Raw genomic sequence first — 15,514 nt, 5'->3', positions numbered from 1 at the left:
GCAAAGGAGTAATGAAGTTTGTTGTTAACTGGGGAAGGAGTGAGGAGGAGGGAACAGGGGCAAATGAAAGCAGTCTTCCAGAATCTGTCAGCAGAGCCTCTTTCAGGTTAGTAATGGACAGGAAAACAGGGGATCCCAGAGGAAAAATAAGACAACATCAGGGCAAATTCTAAAAGGAAAATCAAAACTAATAAAACTGCTGAAGAGTTGATCCTTTTTCCCTATCATGGGCTTTGCAATATTACATATTTCATGAAAACTCAGAAATGGCAACAAAATGTGGAGTTTGCTTCTTGTTATAAACAACATGAGGATGATTTTCTTTTATTCAGGGACAATCCTCTAGGGATTAGCAATTTTATTAAAACTTCTCTAACGTCAAATTGCCAGCCTCGCATATGAAATGCAGCCAATTAAAAATGTCTCTCTGCCTGCTCAGCAAGATCTTTAGCAGCTCAAGCATGTGTATTTTCTCAGGCCTCCACCTTTAACAACCACAGCATTTCTCCCACCACCATGAAGTTCTGAATTATTTGGAGTAAATGAAAGCAAATGAAAAATCCACTGATAAAAATTATGAAACACTAGATTAAACCATAAGTTCTTCTATGCTGAGTCATAAGAAGGCTTTCTTTAAAAAGAACATTTATTTGGGGTGCTTATGGACTGTCATGGACAAGGCCCTGCACTGATTTTTATTACTTATGTTTTGATGCTCAAAATGCAAAATTACATCTGATCATTTTCTCTACTTGATTGGCATTAATAGAATGGTTTAGAAAAAAAAAATAGCTGGTAGAGATTGTACCCCATTCCACTTTCAAAGAGATAATGCAGAAGTATGCTCTACTTGTCCAGGGACTCTTGCTGGGTAATTCAGCCACTGAGTTCCACTAAAACAGCCTGAGGATGAAACATTGTAGGTTTTATATTCTCTGGGGGAGGAAGCATAAGACAATGTATTTTTCATTTCTTAACTTTTTACAAGAGCTGTATGAGATCCCATCATTTTCAATCAAACAATTAATAATACTGGTGATAAACTAAATTAACTAAATCAGGTCCCCTGTAAGTTGCACTGACTTTATAAGAAATACACTACCTTGGCCCCTTGCTAGGAAGTCGCCTATAGTAGAGACTTACGGGTTTGCAGGGGGGTAAGACATACATGTGAAGTGACTGCTGGACAATGCAGCCTTCTCTGTGTCATTTCAGTGATTGGCCCCACCACCCAGCCACCCAGGAGGCGGAAGCTAAAAACTTCAGTCATCCTTAGTTTTGCCACTCCATCACCCTTCCCTGCCTCACCCCCAAGCCTTCTTGATTCTGACTCCAAAATGTACATCCTCTCCATCCCTACTCTTTGGTACATACATTAGTCAGCTTGCCTTCCAAAACAAAGTACCATGGAATGGGGGACTTAAACAGTAGACACTGTTTTCACAGTTCCAGAGACTAGAAGTCCTGAGGTTATCAGCAGAGTTATTTCTTTTGAGGCATCTCTCCTTGGCTGTCTTCTCCCTATGACTTCACATGGTCTTCTGTGCATCTATGTCCTAGTTGCCTCTTCTTATATGGATGCCAGCCATGCTGGATTAGAGACCACTAACCTAATGACCTCTGTAAAGACCTTATCTCCAAATTACAGTCACATTCTGGGGTCCCAGGAGTTATGACTTCAATATATGAACTGGCCCATAACAGTATGCCATATAAAGACTTCCACAAATTGGCCTTGAACTTACGCCTTTAACTTAGCTTTAGACAATCTCTTCCATGAGTGCCAGCTACACTGAAAGACATGGAGTTTTCCAATCTGCTAAGTACCCTTACCTTATCAAGGTTTTGGTAATGCTGTTCTTTTTGTCTGGAATGTCTAGAAGATGGAACTCCCTCTATCTTCACCCTATAGCCCAAATTCTTAGCATGGTGAACTTCTATTAATCAAGTCACAGATTAAATACCATTTCCTCTGCAAAATATTTCCTGAACTACCTGAGCAGAATCAATCTGTCTCCATGTTGTCACAGCCAGTATATAATTATTAAAGCATTTGTCTCACTGCATGGGAAATTTCTAGTTCCCATCTACCTCCTTGTTAGAATGTGTCATGCTTATATTTATAGTGCTCAACAAACAGGAGGCACGTTATAAACATTTGCTGAGTGAGTGAAGTGGGAGAGAATGTAGACTGGACTAAACGTGAATTCTGCTGGAATTTAAAAGAAGAGATTATTATATAGCACCGGAATGAAGGATTTTGGAAATGAAAAAAACAAAGGAAGAAACTTATTGAGTTTCAGCAGTTATCATATTTCTCTGCTTCCTAGGCATACTGTTCTATGCTTCCTACCTGGGAAACCTACCATTGACTGGGACATGGGACTGAGTTTGGCCAATGGAGGCCTGGCCTCCAAGACCTCCCAAAGAGTCTCCATTCTATCCACAGCTGTGGATGGAAAAGATTCAGTGGACACTGAGGCCTTAGGAAATAGTGGTACCGCTGGCTGGGAAGGAGCTTGTGTCCCGGCAAGGAACACTATTTTCTAAACAGCTAAATAGACTGCACCCAGAGGGAATATAAGACTTATATTACATGAAGCCAGTGAGATTTGGGGGGTATTTAGTATAACATTAACTCCCTTGACAAATACACTCCTGAAATATTGAATGAGCTATAGCCAAGATACTGCACTTCCCGCTGTTCAGTGTCCATCCAGTCGGTTAAGTCACAGGGAGCATCAGGATTTTGCCTAATATTTACAAAAGTGATTCAAATGTGTTGTCTCCAATGTGACTATATAGATATTTGGGAAAAGGGGTGAAGTCATGGTAAGATAGCCTACAGTCAGATTTCATTGGCCCTGACAACATTATTGCTTGCCTTGGCTTTAAAACAAAACAACCCCAAACACTGCTATTTCACCCTCAAGTTACTGCTCTCCCCATCCTCCTCTCAGAGAGGAACTACACAACTGGATTCCACTCAGCCCTGCCGCCTCCGCTTCCGGCTTCCAAATCCCCTCCTTGCTGTCCACCCCTCTCCAGCCACCGCTGACCTCATCACAAACTCTGGTCTTCCCTCAGTTGTTCTTCTGACCTCTCCTTAGCTCCTGATGAGTGACTCCTCCTCCTCTCTGAAATGATTCATTCTCCCTGAACTCTGTGACATTCTACTCCCTTGATTATCCTTCTCCAGCTCCCTAAATCCATATTGCACAAGGCCATGTTCCTGCCTGCTCCACCCTCATACCTTTTTGGGTTGGCATTGCTTATCATCTTTGGTGTCTCTTTAGCATTGATCTTCCCACTTCAGGAGGGCAGCTCTCCTTTTCATTTCCATTTCATTTCTTCTATCTCTCTTCTGTGACCTTCTCAGCCACCTGTGCACAAGACTCCTATCCATGCCCTGGCCTCTTTCCAGCAGCCCTCCAGGCTTTTCCACGGGACAGCCTGCAAGTACCTCAAACTCAGTAGGTCCCAGACACCAAACTCATCATCTTGTCTCTCCACACCCTTTTCCTTACTTCTCAGAACAGCATCACCACCCTCTGATTCAGTGGGTTCAACACTTCAGTCATCTTTGTCCCTTCTTTTCCCCCTACATTCATCAGTAATCTGGACTTGCAGATCCCTTCTGTGCCTTCAATACTTCTTGCCGAAAGCATTATTAAAACTTCCCTCTAACATATATCTGCCAGGGTCCAATCAGAAAAACAAAAACCACTTGTTTCTTTTTAACAGAGAAAATAATAGAGATAATTGACTAAAAAAGCACTAATATTTTTGGAAAGGTAAAGAACAACACACTGACTTCACACAGAGAAGGTAACTGCAGAAAGCAGCTATCACGCTGGGGCTAGGGAAACAAAGAGATGAGATGGGGGATATCTGCATTTAGATGCCTCGAGGAGAGGTCTCCTAGGGGCTAGGAGTCAGACCTGGGAGCAGAGGGCTGCTGCTGGTGCTTCTAAGGGAACACAATGGATCTGGTTTGGGGAATGCAGGAGAGAAGCTAGACACTGATTCTGTAAGATAAATTTTAGCTGAAATAAGCAGGCGAAGAGAGGCAACAAAGGGCCAGGTAGTTTATTTGAATACCACTCCCAGGTGATGTTCTGCGGTCTGGGTACTACAGGCCAGGGAAGTCACACCCGGTCAGGGAGTTGGGGGCTTATAAGGGATTAGGAGGGGGAGGAGTGGGCAAGCTATCCTAGGGGGCGTGGAGAGGTATGATTGGCTAAAGGTGACATAATAGACAACTAGAAACTTTTTTCCTTCCAAGAGGGAGGAGGCTGACATCCGGGTCTTAGCTGGCACATCAGAAGGATGGAATTCAGGAAGGGCTGTCCCCTTTCCATATAAGGCATGGACCTTGGGGTCTGGTCTGTTCTCCCCGTATGGCATCTCTCTGTTCTGTTTGCATGTCCTTGTTTTTCCTTCCTCCAGCCTACAGATTCCAACTATCTCCATCATGGTGAGGGCTGCTGTAGGAACACTGAGAGCTACAAACAGCAAGTAGAATCCCCTTCTCCTTCCAGGCCACTGGCAAAGCTTAATAGAAAGTCATCTGACAAGAAGTTGTAGTTCTGAGAATTCTAGCCCTAGCATATACAACAAAGGAAGTGTTAGATTTGGCACTTTCCCTCCCTCTGGCTTCTCTCTCCTCTCTCAGGAGTCCATTTTCCAAAGGTTTCTGAATAGTCAGCATTTATTGAGCACTTACGTGTAAAGAATAATTCTAAACACGTCATATGTACTAACACATTTAATCCTCATAATATTTGAAGGTGTATACTATTATTATCCACATATTACAAATGAGTAAACTGAGGTACTAGAAAGGTTAAGACATTTGCTCAAAGAAATAAAAGTAGCTTATAATTGGTGGACCCAGGATTCAAAGCCAGAGTCCCCAGCTATAAAACACTGATTTCCAAACTCCAATGTGTACTTGAGGAAAAAGCCAAAATAGAATGGTGGGGTTAAGATACCTTAAGTACATAAAACCATAAAACTCTTAGAAAAAAACATAGGCAAAAATCTCTTGGACATAAACATGAGCGACTTCTTCATGAACATATCTCTCCCCGGGCAAGGGAAACAAAAGCAAAAATGAACAAGCGGGACTGTATCAGGCTGAAAAGCTTCTGTACAGCAAAGGACGCCATCAACAGAACAAAAAGGCATCCTACAGTATGGGAGAATATGTTCATAAATGACAGATCGGATAAAGGGTTGACATCCAAAATATATAAAGAGCTCACACACCTCAACAAACAAAAAGCAAATAATCCAATTAAAAAATGGGCAGAGGAGCTGAACAGACACTTCTCCAAAGAAGAAATTCAGATGGCCAACGACACATGAAATGATGCTCCACATTGCTAATCATCAGAGAAACGCAAATTAAAACCACAATGAGATTATCACCTCACACCAGTAAGAATCGCCACCATCCAAAAAACAAACAACAACAAATGATGGCGAGGTTGTAGAGAAAGGGGAACCCTCCTACACTGCTGGTGGGAATGTAAATTAGTTCAACCATTGTGGAAAGCAATATGGAGCTTCCTCAAAAACCTCAAAATAGAAATACCATTTGACCCAGGAATTCCACTTCTAGGAATTTACCCGAAGAACAGAGCAACCCAGTTTGAAAAAGAAAGATGCACCCCTATGTTTATCGCAGCACTATTTACAATAGCCAAGAAATGGAAGCAACCTAAGTGTCCATCAGTAGATGAATGGATAAAGAAGATGTGGTACATATATACAATGGAGTATTATTCAGCCATAAGAAGAAAACAAATCCTACCATTTGCAACAACATGCATGGAGCTAAAGGGTATTATTTATGCTCATTGAAATAAGCCAGGCGGAGAAAGACAAGTACCAAATGATTTCACTCATATGTGGAGTATAAGAACAAAGAAAAACTGAAGGAACAAAACAGAAGCAGAATCACAGAACCCAAGAATGGACTAATAGTTACCAAAGGGAAAGGGAATGGGGAGGATGGGTGGGAAGAGAGGGATAAGGGCGGGGAAAATGAAAGGGGGCATTACAATTAGCATGTGTAATGTGGGGGGGTCATGGGGAGGGCTGTGCAACACAGAGAAGACAAGTAGTGATTCTATAGCATCTTACTACACTGATGGACAGTGACTGTAACGGGGTATGTGGGGAGGACTTGGTGATGGGGGAAGCCTAGTAAACATAATGTTCTTCATGTAATTGTAGATTAATGATATCAAAAAAAAAAAAGATACCTTAAGATTCACAAACTGTAGCATGTATATGTAAGAATTATCTGGGGGACCTGATGAACAATGAGATTCCAGGACTCACTCTCAGAGACTGATTTGGAAGGTCTGAGAAAAGGAATTTGAATTTTAAACAAGTGGCCCCTGGACACCACCCCCAGTCCCCACTTCCAGCCTGTCATTCTGAGGTAAATGGTCTATGGGCCATAATTTGATACTTACTTGATGGGCTGGTGAGAATGGAAGAGGATGTAACGTGAAGAACTCCTGCGTTCCCGTGGAGATTCAGTCTTCAAACACAGCTCTGATCATTTGATGCTGGGGTTCTTGTTTGCGGAGCCAAAGAATAAGCTTCACAAACACTCAAGGTAGGAGAGCAAGGTACAGGCTTTTATTTAGAGATAAAGTGAGAGTAAAGAGCTCCTGGCTTATGCCAGGAGGGGACAAGAGAGCCTGTAGTGGTGCGTTGTCTACGGGTTTTATAGGCAGTTGAGGATTTTTCGAGAACATGAAAAAAAACTTAGGGGTGTGGACTTGCATCACCTGCCCTGCCCTCAAGGTGGGCTGGCTTTTGTCTGTCTGCTAGGGCTCTTTACAGTGAAGTCAGGGGTTATGCTGAGATACCCTTGCAGAACACTCAAACATTCCAGGCCAAGTTGCTCCTGGCCTTTTGACTTTTAACTGATCTCACTGAAGATGTCTATATTCTTAGTCTGGTATCTTTCCCTAGAGAATTAGTGTGACCTTGACTTTGCATAGTGCTTAGCACAGAGTTTCAGTAGGGACTTCTTTGCCCATTGTTACATTGCTCTGACTATAAATATTCCGCCCTGCTTTTCCAGGAGGCCCTCACCCTACTCTGACTACACCCACAGTCCCTGTCTCAACATCACATCCTGCTTAAAAACCCTTCAATTCATTCAACAAACTTATTCACCTGATTAATTCAGATATTTATTAAACATACACTATGAGCCAGGCAATATTCTACAAGCTTGGGATACATCAGTGAACAAAATAAAGATCCTTCATGGACTTTATATTCTAATGGGGTGGGAAGAGAGACATAGTCAATCATATAGTATGTTGAAGGCAGTAAGTGGTATGGGAAAAAAATGTAGTGTCAGGTAAAGAGGAGGAAGAGTGCCAAGAAAAGGATGTTACAACTTTCAAAATGTTGGCGAGCACAGGTCTCAATAAATTGACATCTGGAAAAAAGCTTGGAGAAAAGCACTTCCCTCTCTTGGTATCTGTGGGAGGAGCATTCTAGGCAGAGAGAACAGGCAGGGGGTGGCCTGAGGCAGAAGCATGCCCGGTGGGTGTGTGGGGACCAGCAGGAGGGAAAGCGAAGTAGTCTGATCCCAGAGGGCCCTGCAGACCAGTCTGGGCTTCGGATCTCCCTCTGGTGAAATGAAGAGCCATCAGAGGGTTCCGAGCAGAGGAGGGATATGATTCGATTTGTCTTTTACAAGGATCACTGCAGCTGCTTGCAGTGTGAGGATGGCAGCAAGGAGACTAAATAAGAGGGCTGTAGTCACCCGGGCAAGGAGCGGGTAACTTGAAACTACAGCAGCAGTGGTGGCCAGGAGCATTCAACCCTGGATGTATTTTGAAGATAGAGCCCCTAAGATTTCTCAGAGATGAGTCTGGAGTATTATGAGGAAAAGGGAGCTATCAAGAAAAGATTCTAAGGTTTTGACCTAAGTATTTGAAAGGATGGAGTTTCTGATCAACTGATGGGGGAAGACTGAGGGTAGAGGACAGGGATGTTTACTTTTTGTTTTTAAATGTATTATATTTTACTTAATTTTTTAAGTCTTTTATTTGTGTGGGTGAGGATAGAGTGGAAATTAGAAGTTCGATTTCAATTTTGGACCTGTTGTTCATGATGTCTATTAGACATTTAATGGGATATGTCAAGTACAGTCTGGAGTTAGAGAAGGAAGTCTAAATGGGAGCTAAAAATCTGGGGTGTTTTGGCATACAGATGGTATATGCAGGCACACAATTAGATGAGATTATCAAGGAAGAGGAAATGAATTTAGATAAGGAGCAAGGAAATCAAGAACTGGCCCCTGAGGCATTCCAACAGTACATGGTAGGGGTGGAAAAAAGGCAAAGGAGACTTCAGGCTCTCAAAAGTAACGGGCGCCATCAGGAAGATACCCAAGCATGCTGTCTCCTGGGGACCGAGAGGCAAGAATAATAAGCAAGAGGGAGTGATCAATGCCAAATGCTGCTGGTAGGTTCTACAGGGTGAGGACTCGAAGGTGACCACTGAATTCAGCACCACGGGAGGGATGGGAAAGAGCAGCTGGACAGGTGGCTGACAAGACAGTTTCTGTGGAGTGCAGGGGGTGAACACCTAATGGCCGTGGGGTTAAAAGAAGGATGGGAAGAGAGGAATTGGAGATACTGACTATACTTAACCTTTTTAAGGACTTTTACTGATAAGAGAATAAAGAAATAGCTCCTTGTTGCTCACTTTAATTTAACAGCCCGTTAGCTGAACATTTAAGGCCCCTGGTAATCTGGCCACAATTCCCCTTTCCAAATTATTAACCTAACTCTGCACTTCAAACGTAATATAGACCCAGCCTGTCATGGTCTGGCTATACTACAGACCTTCCCACTGTCTTTACTCTAGAGTTTCTCCTCCAGAATACCCTTTACTTCCAATTCCATATTTCCCAAACTAAATATCATTGAACTACCTTTCTAATGCCCTGGTGTCCATAAACACTTCCTTGATCACACCTATGGAGGCTCTCTCCAACTGCTGAAGTCCAACAAAATTTTATTTGTACTCCTCCTTATGGCATTTAAAATATTTTCTACATTACAGTATAGTTTCATTTATCTTAGCTTTCCCTCTAGACTGCAAGCTCCATGATTAGTAATATCCAGCTAAACATTTCATGGCCTGTAAGACCTAACATGGTGCTCAGCAGATATTTGTGGAATAATTTAAACATGAATGAAATGTGCTTTCCATGTTACATACCAATTAAAAGTGCTGGAATACAGTGGCTTAGAAGGTATAAAGTGGGGAATTTGAATTTTACACAAGTGAGCCCAGTCCCTACCCCATCCCTGTGATTCTGATCTAAATGGTTTAGGACAACAATTTGAGAGTATTTACTTGGTAGGGGTTAGTAAGAAAGAAGGGAGAGAGGATGTAACTTGAAAAAGTCCTTAGGTGACTGGGACTCTGGAGTGGCTACCCCACTCAGTGTCTATGTTATCTCGGACAGGATACAAACTTCTTTAGTTTCCTTATCTGCAAAGGCTCTGTAGAAGAGAAGAGAAGGGATCCTTGAGGAATGGACAGGTCAGTGTTAGAGTACAAAGTGTGGTCCAGAATGAGACTGGTGAACAAAATAAGGTTATATTATTCAGGGCCTTGTAGGTCACAATGAGAATTTTGGCTTTTACCACAAGAGCAATGGGATTCTCAAGGAGGGGTTTTCAGCAGCAAGGTGCCATCCACGGGGGCATTTATGTAAAATACCAAGACTTAAAGCTGAATTAGTATTTCCTCCAGAACAGGAAATAATGCAATTACAATCATACCAGTCTAGTATTTCAAGGGTACAATATAAAGAGTAATTTTTAAGACTTCCTATGTAATTTTTAAGTCTTCCTTACTGGTGTGAACAGTGAACTCAACTCATTCCTGGAATTGTTCATCAGTTTCTTTATGTCCTATATCTAAGTCAATCGAAGACTCTGTAAGTGTTAATTATCAGAGACAAAGTCTCAACTACAAAAAAAGATTTTTATTAAATGTGAAAGCAAAACAGGTACATCTATTTAAATATTTTTTACATATGTATAGATAAAACAAAGACAAATAATTTACCAAAAATTACAAGTTTAAAGAACAGTATGTATTGTTTGGAAACAAACAACAAAGTATCTGAAAATAACACATTTTGGCCAAAATTAGTGGATATTATCTCCAAAAAAAAGTAACCTGCACTTTCTAGTGAAAAATATAAAAGGTTTTTTTACATGTCTGCCAAGATTGTTCAGGAACAGTCCATCTTGCTAAATCTAAAGAAGGCTAATGCCTTTATCAAGAACTGTTTTTACCAACCTGTGTTTTCCTTTGGGCTTAGGTGAACTCTAATAAATCTTCACTTTATTTGCAGACCATAGGGCATCAACATAAACATAAACACATCAGGGGGAGAGTTTGGGATTGCTTTTCTTCATACTGAGCGAAGGACTTTCTCCCTAGCTGGGTGAAAGACCATGGTGTATTGTGACGTCCAATCCACTGCACAGGGCTTCACCAAGCCAAAGCAGCCACAGTGAAAGAAATCTGCGAGGTTCTGTGAGAACCCAAGGCTGCAAGAAGGAAGGGAACACGTCTTACTACACTTCCCGTTTACCTCTCAACAAACATCCATTCAAACAATAAACATGCACTGAGAACTGACAATATACAAAGTCCTTCAAAGACCCTAAGTAATCCAGAGGTGAATCAGACAGTTCTTGAGCTTATGGGACCTTAAAACTGAAGTCCAGTTCCATTTCTGGATCTGAGTCCCTATTTTGAGTTCCCTGGCTTCTGCCCAGCAACTTAATTTCATTTTGGGTCCCCCACTCACTGGAATGGCCACTGCCAGCAACACGTTTCTTTCTTTCCGGTCCTACTGCCCTAATTCAGATTTTTATTAGCTCAAAGGCCAGACAGGCCAAAAACTGTGCAATCAACAAGATAGGCTTTTTCTGAAACTTTCTAAGTAGCTGTCTAAATGATGTCCCTGTCTCAGGCCTTTCCCATTAATCTTTCATGTTAGAGACTGTCATCCAAAACCCTTATCAAAACTCTTTGAAGACACTCCTCTACCCAGAGGAGTGAAATCAAAATTCCAAATTTCAAGCCAAATCCAAATCCCTCACCTTTGACTCCTCAGATGTTAGCTCCCCAAACTCATCTTTCATAAACCTCCTGCTATGATCATAACTGCACAGGCCTTTCTTCTACCCTCACCTGGGGTTACCCCCTTATCCTTTTAAGTCCTACCAGTTCTAAGGTCCCAGTCAAGGTCCACTCCACTTTAGAGCCTTCCTCACTAAAATATCAGCAACATTTTTTCTCCACTCAATTCCTGAATACTATCTGTTCCTGTTATGAGGAATGTTTATTTTTATGCATTTGCCCTATCTTTCAAGCACCTGACCCAACCCTCTATACTCATCAAGACACATCTGTGCGTGAGGATAACTGTGCCGCTGCTGCTGTTGAGTGAGAGGGTCAGAAAAGTACCATTGCCTCTCCTAGGAAGTGGGGCTGACTACATGGAATGGACAGAGTGGAACTGTAGAGACACGCTGGAGATTTATAGCACCCAGATCCAGAGCTAGCTGGTGAGTGAAAGTAGGACAAACAAGACAGTCTTTGATTTTGGCAGGATTTTGGAAGCCAGATTGAAAACAGCACTAAGGCTTTACTGTTAGTTTCTCCAGTGACGCTGTCATTACTCAGCCACTGTCAAACAGCTCTCTCACCTCTGACCCTCTATTCAGACTCTTCTCCATGGCTTAAAATGCCCTCCCTTCCTTTGTCATAGTTCCCCACCCCATATCTTCCAAGAACCAGCTTAAAAACCCACCTACATCCCAAAGGCTTCCATACTTCAGGGGAGTAAATATTTATTCCTCTGGCTAAGCCACTGAGAAAGGGACTTTATTATCCTTGCCAGTCTGAACCAATCATCACAAGCTTAACACCACCGTCCACTCCCCATCACTTCAGTCACCTCTTCCCAATTAAGTCCATTTCTCTTCTCTCTAAATACACATCATCGTCCTATCTCAGGCTCTGATTTCCTTGTCTAACAGCCTAACAGTTTCATCTTGTACCACAAGCGTGCTTTAAAATAGACTGCTCATGTGACATGCAGCAAGCACTGAAATCCCCAGGAGGCTCTGGGTGACCTCTGTGGCACTCCCAGCTTCCAAGACCCCAATCTGTGTGACAGGGAGATAAGCTTCAAAGCCTGATCATTCATACCGTAAGGTGACAGCTTTCCTACAAGCTCTCTCATTTTCAACTGAGAACAGGTTTTCTACACCCAATGCTCTGGAGTGAACACGTCCCAAACCTGAAAAACTAGCTTCTCCCTGACACAGGTGAGCACATTAAACACAGGGATAAAAGAATCACTGGTGAGAGATAGCCAGGTTGAAAATTTTGGCAAAGCTCACACTCTAACGCTTTCAACAGAGAGCCTTTCCTCTAGCTTTCTCAGTCACATGCTCAGCTATCTCACACTGCCTTTCTGCCAGCAGCATGCAACCTTGTGACCATGTGGCTTGACAAGCGAGATTCCCCATCTTGGCAAAACTTCAAACTCACTTACTATTTGTGGTAAGTCCAGGAGACTAAATCCCAAATCCTCACCACTCTGGGGCTCATGACCTTTCCACTTACCTCCTGGCTTCCAAGAAAGAAGAGGTTCGACTCCACTAAATAGCAAGTTAGAGGACAGCATGGCTATGAGCGGTGCACTAGGCTGGGAAACCACTGGCTAGGCTAGCATCCTCCACAGGACTCAGTGGCCAGAACAGAGCTCACTTACTTGTATGGGGTCCTCCTGACGGACAGAGCCTGTTTCATATGCCTGCTCTGCTTCAGCAGACTGGTTCTCTCGTAGGAGGTCAAGCCGAGGAAAGCAATCTGAAAAAGAAGGTTGGTACCACTATACTGAGGCTCTGTTACTCTTGCAACATATCACAGGACACTGGCAAGTACTCAATACTGCCCCAAAGACAGTATCGCTTAGCCTTCTTACCAAGGATCCTGAAGGGAGCAAAGATTCAGGAGCTCTAAACTAGATACTTCTGTGTAAAGCTAGAAACTCGGCATTTTCTTTTTTTTTTTAATTAACCTTCAAGAAAGCACAGTGCACTGACTTAGAGTCGTGAAGTAACTGTTTTAGTAATTCAAGCCATGGCTTATGGCCATGTTTAGATTCTGAAACATTCGGCATAAACTTTTAGATGAATAGAACAGTGTAATACAAGTCCATATTAGTACAAGCATCTCATATCTGCATATGCTTCTTAGAAGTATCTCTTTGAAAAGGGCCAAATAAAAAAGTTAATCTAAGGTGAAGAACATTTAAATCCATAAATCTGGATAAGGATAAGAATTAAGGTAACTTAGAAGCTCTGAAATAATTAAAACCCCCACTGTTCACTGAGTTATCTCATAACTAACATTTGATGTTAGTTAACTCAAACATTAAGTTTCTTATCTGTAAAATGGAGATTATCACACCATCCTCAATAGATTGTTTAAGAGCTTGAGATTATATTAATTAAAATACGTAATGAAGTAACTCATCCCAGGTCACACAACTTAGAAAGTGGCAGAACTGGGACTGACACCTCGATCAGTGTGAGAATGAAGCCCCTGGTTCTTACCAGCAGTCTGTATACTCGGTTTGACTTGCTACAGTCAAAACCATGACTCACCAGAACACTCAGGAAATGAAAGGCTTCAAATAACTAGACTGCTCTGTTTATCAAGAAAACAACTTAGTATGAATTATTGTATTTGAAAACTCTCCAAAACTTTGAGTCCATTATTCTGCCTTAGAAAATACAAACATATTAGCTTTTCTTTTAAAAATTAAGGATATTACAGTCTCATATACGTGTTCTAAGAGTCCAGAAAAGAAGAAAGAGAATTAGAATTGCTGTCCCAAATCTTAGCTTCTACTTCTAACCAATCGAGGCACTCACCATCTCTTGGGTTCAGTTTTCTCATCATAAAATGGAGACACTACTTTGGCATGGTCTATACCTCAAAAGTTTTTAGATAAACAGATGGGAAAGTTCTTTGGAATATATAAATCATACATAGAGGTATTATAAATGGTAGTAATTAATATTAATAATCACTGAAGCTAATATCTTTTCTTACTGCCTAAGTCTGTAGATGTTAGAGGGATAGAATGAACATTCAGAAACCTCAGTTTGGTCAGTACTATTACTTTAATTCCTTTCCTTAGCATGTTTTTCTTTTTCTTTAATATTATTATCGTAGAACCGGGCACTTTCCCATAAAAGTAGAATATAATCTTGCTTTTATTGAGGAATGCTCTAATTATCTGAGGTCTTTCAGTAATGGGCTCAGACTGATCATGGTTGTCCATTCCATGAAGGCAGGCCATGGCAACAATGAGAATTAGGTTACGCTCACAGAGAAGGAAGGCAGCTGGAAAGGGACAGAAGCTTTGTAGAAAGCTGAAGGTGGCTACTGCCCTGGAGCGTGAACTTTCTAATGGCCATGACCTTCCCTGGAAGTGCAATTACCATGTCCATTGGTTTGTGATGTATCTTTCATTTTTTCTTCACTTCCATATACTTAAGCACTGCACAATAAGGATAACAAACAAGGATGGAAAAAGTGAGGAAAATAATTATCTCGCATTTGCACAATGCTTTACAGTTCATATCACACTTTCACACACCATATAATTTAATTGTATGATGTGAAAAAGCTTTTGAATGGGACTGTCAGAAGACCCAAGTTTTCAGTTCTGATTTCGCCACTCAGTGGGTGACCTTGAGCAATTCAATTCACGTCTCTTTATCTCTATCTGTAAAATACAGATTAGATAACTCCTCTGGCCAACATTAACAACTTAATGTTCTAACCTTTAAACTATCCTGTGACTGTAGACAGGCATTATTATCCCCATTTTACAAACAAGGAAACTGCAGTAGGTGACGGAGGTGGAACTAGACTTCTAAGTCTTCTGATTTGAAATTCCAGTTTTTCTCCTTTACTACAAGGTTATTAGAAATTTTACCCAAAGGCATTATAAGAGAAATAAATACCTGAATGAGTTGATTTAATAATAAAAATGTAGACCATGAGAAATGGAAAGTTGCTAGCATGAATATGTATAAAACCCAAGGTGAACAGGCCACAATCTGATTAAGGTAGGTCCACAGTCCATCTTCTCTGAATGTTGTGGCACAACGATTTGACCAATCTGTGAATTCACAAAATACCAATCCATTATTTAAAAAGGCAACAAACCTGTGATCATTCTTAAGGAAGATATAATCACTATAGTTCTGTTCAGGGAGGGGAGAAAGTAAGACTGGATGGTACAGATCTGAACTCAACTTTAAGATTTTATCTTGCAAATGCCAGTTCAATGAACAAAGATTTTAAAAATGGTACCTAATAACCAAGGCTATGATAACACTGCATTGGT

The 15,514-nt window shown here is 41.4% G+C and overlaps 1 protein-coding gene across 3 annotated transcripts in view; it reads right to left on the bottom strand.

Annotated features, from left to right (window-relative positions):
- Window positions 1–10,025: 10,025 nt before the first annotated feature.
- The window catches only part of ZDHHC13 (zDHHC palmitoyltransferase 13), a 47,520-nt gene continuing 42,031 nt past the window's right edge, over window positions 10,026–15,514 (bottom strand). For all 3 annotated transcript variants that reach the window (XM_073216314.1, XM_073216312.1, XM_073216313.1), the window contains 3 exons: window positions 15,129–15,286; window positions 12,860–12,957; window positions 10,026–10,619 (listed from right to left, as the gene is read on the bottom strand). In XM_073216314.1, coding sequence (XP_073072415.1) covers window positions 10,481–10,619; window positions 12,860–12,957; window positions 15,129–15,286 — 395 coding nt within the window. In that variant the 3' untranslated portion in view covers window positions 10,026–10,480. The remainder of the gene's footprint in view (window positions 10,620–12,859; window positions 12,958–15,128; window positions 15,287–15,514) is intronic.

This window comes from Manis javanica, chromosome 11 (assembly GCF_040802235.1).
Source record: "Manis javanica isolate MJ-LG chromosome 11, MJ_LKY, whole genome shotgun sequence".
In the NCBI taxonomy this organism is placed as follows: Eukaryota; Metazoa; Chordata; class Mammalia; order Pholidota; family Manidae; genus Manis; species Manis javanica.
Note: the sequence above shows the minus strand (reverse complement) of the source record. Positions and strands in the feature narration are given on the sequence as shown.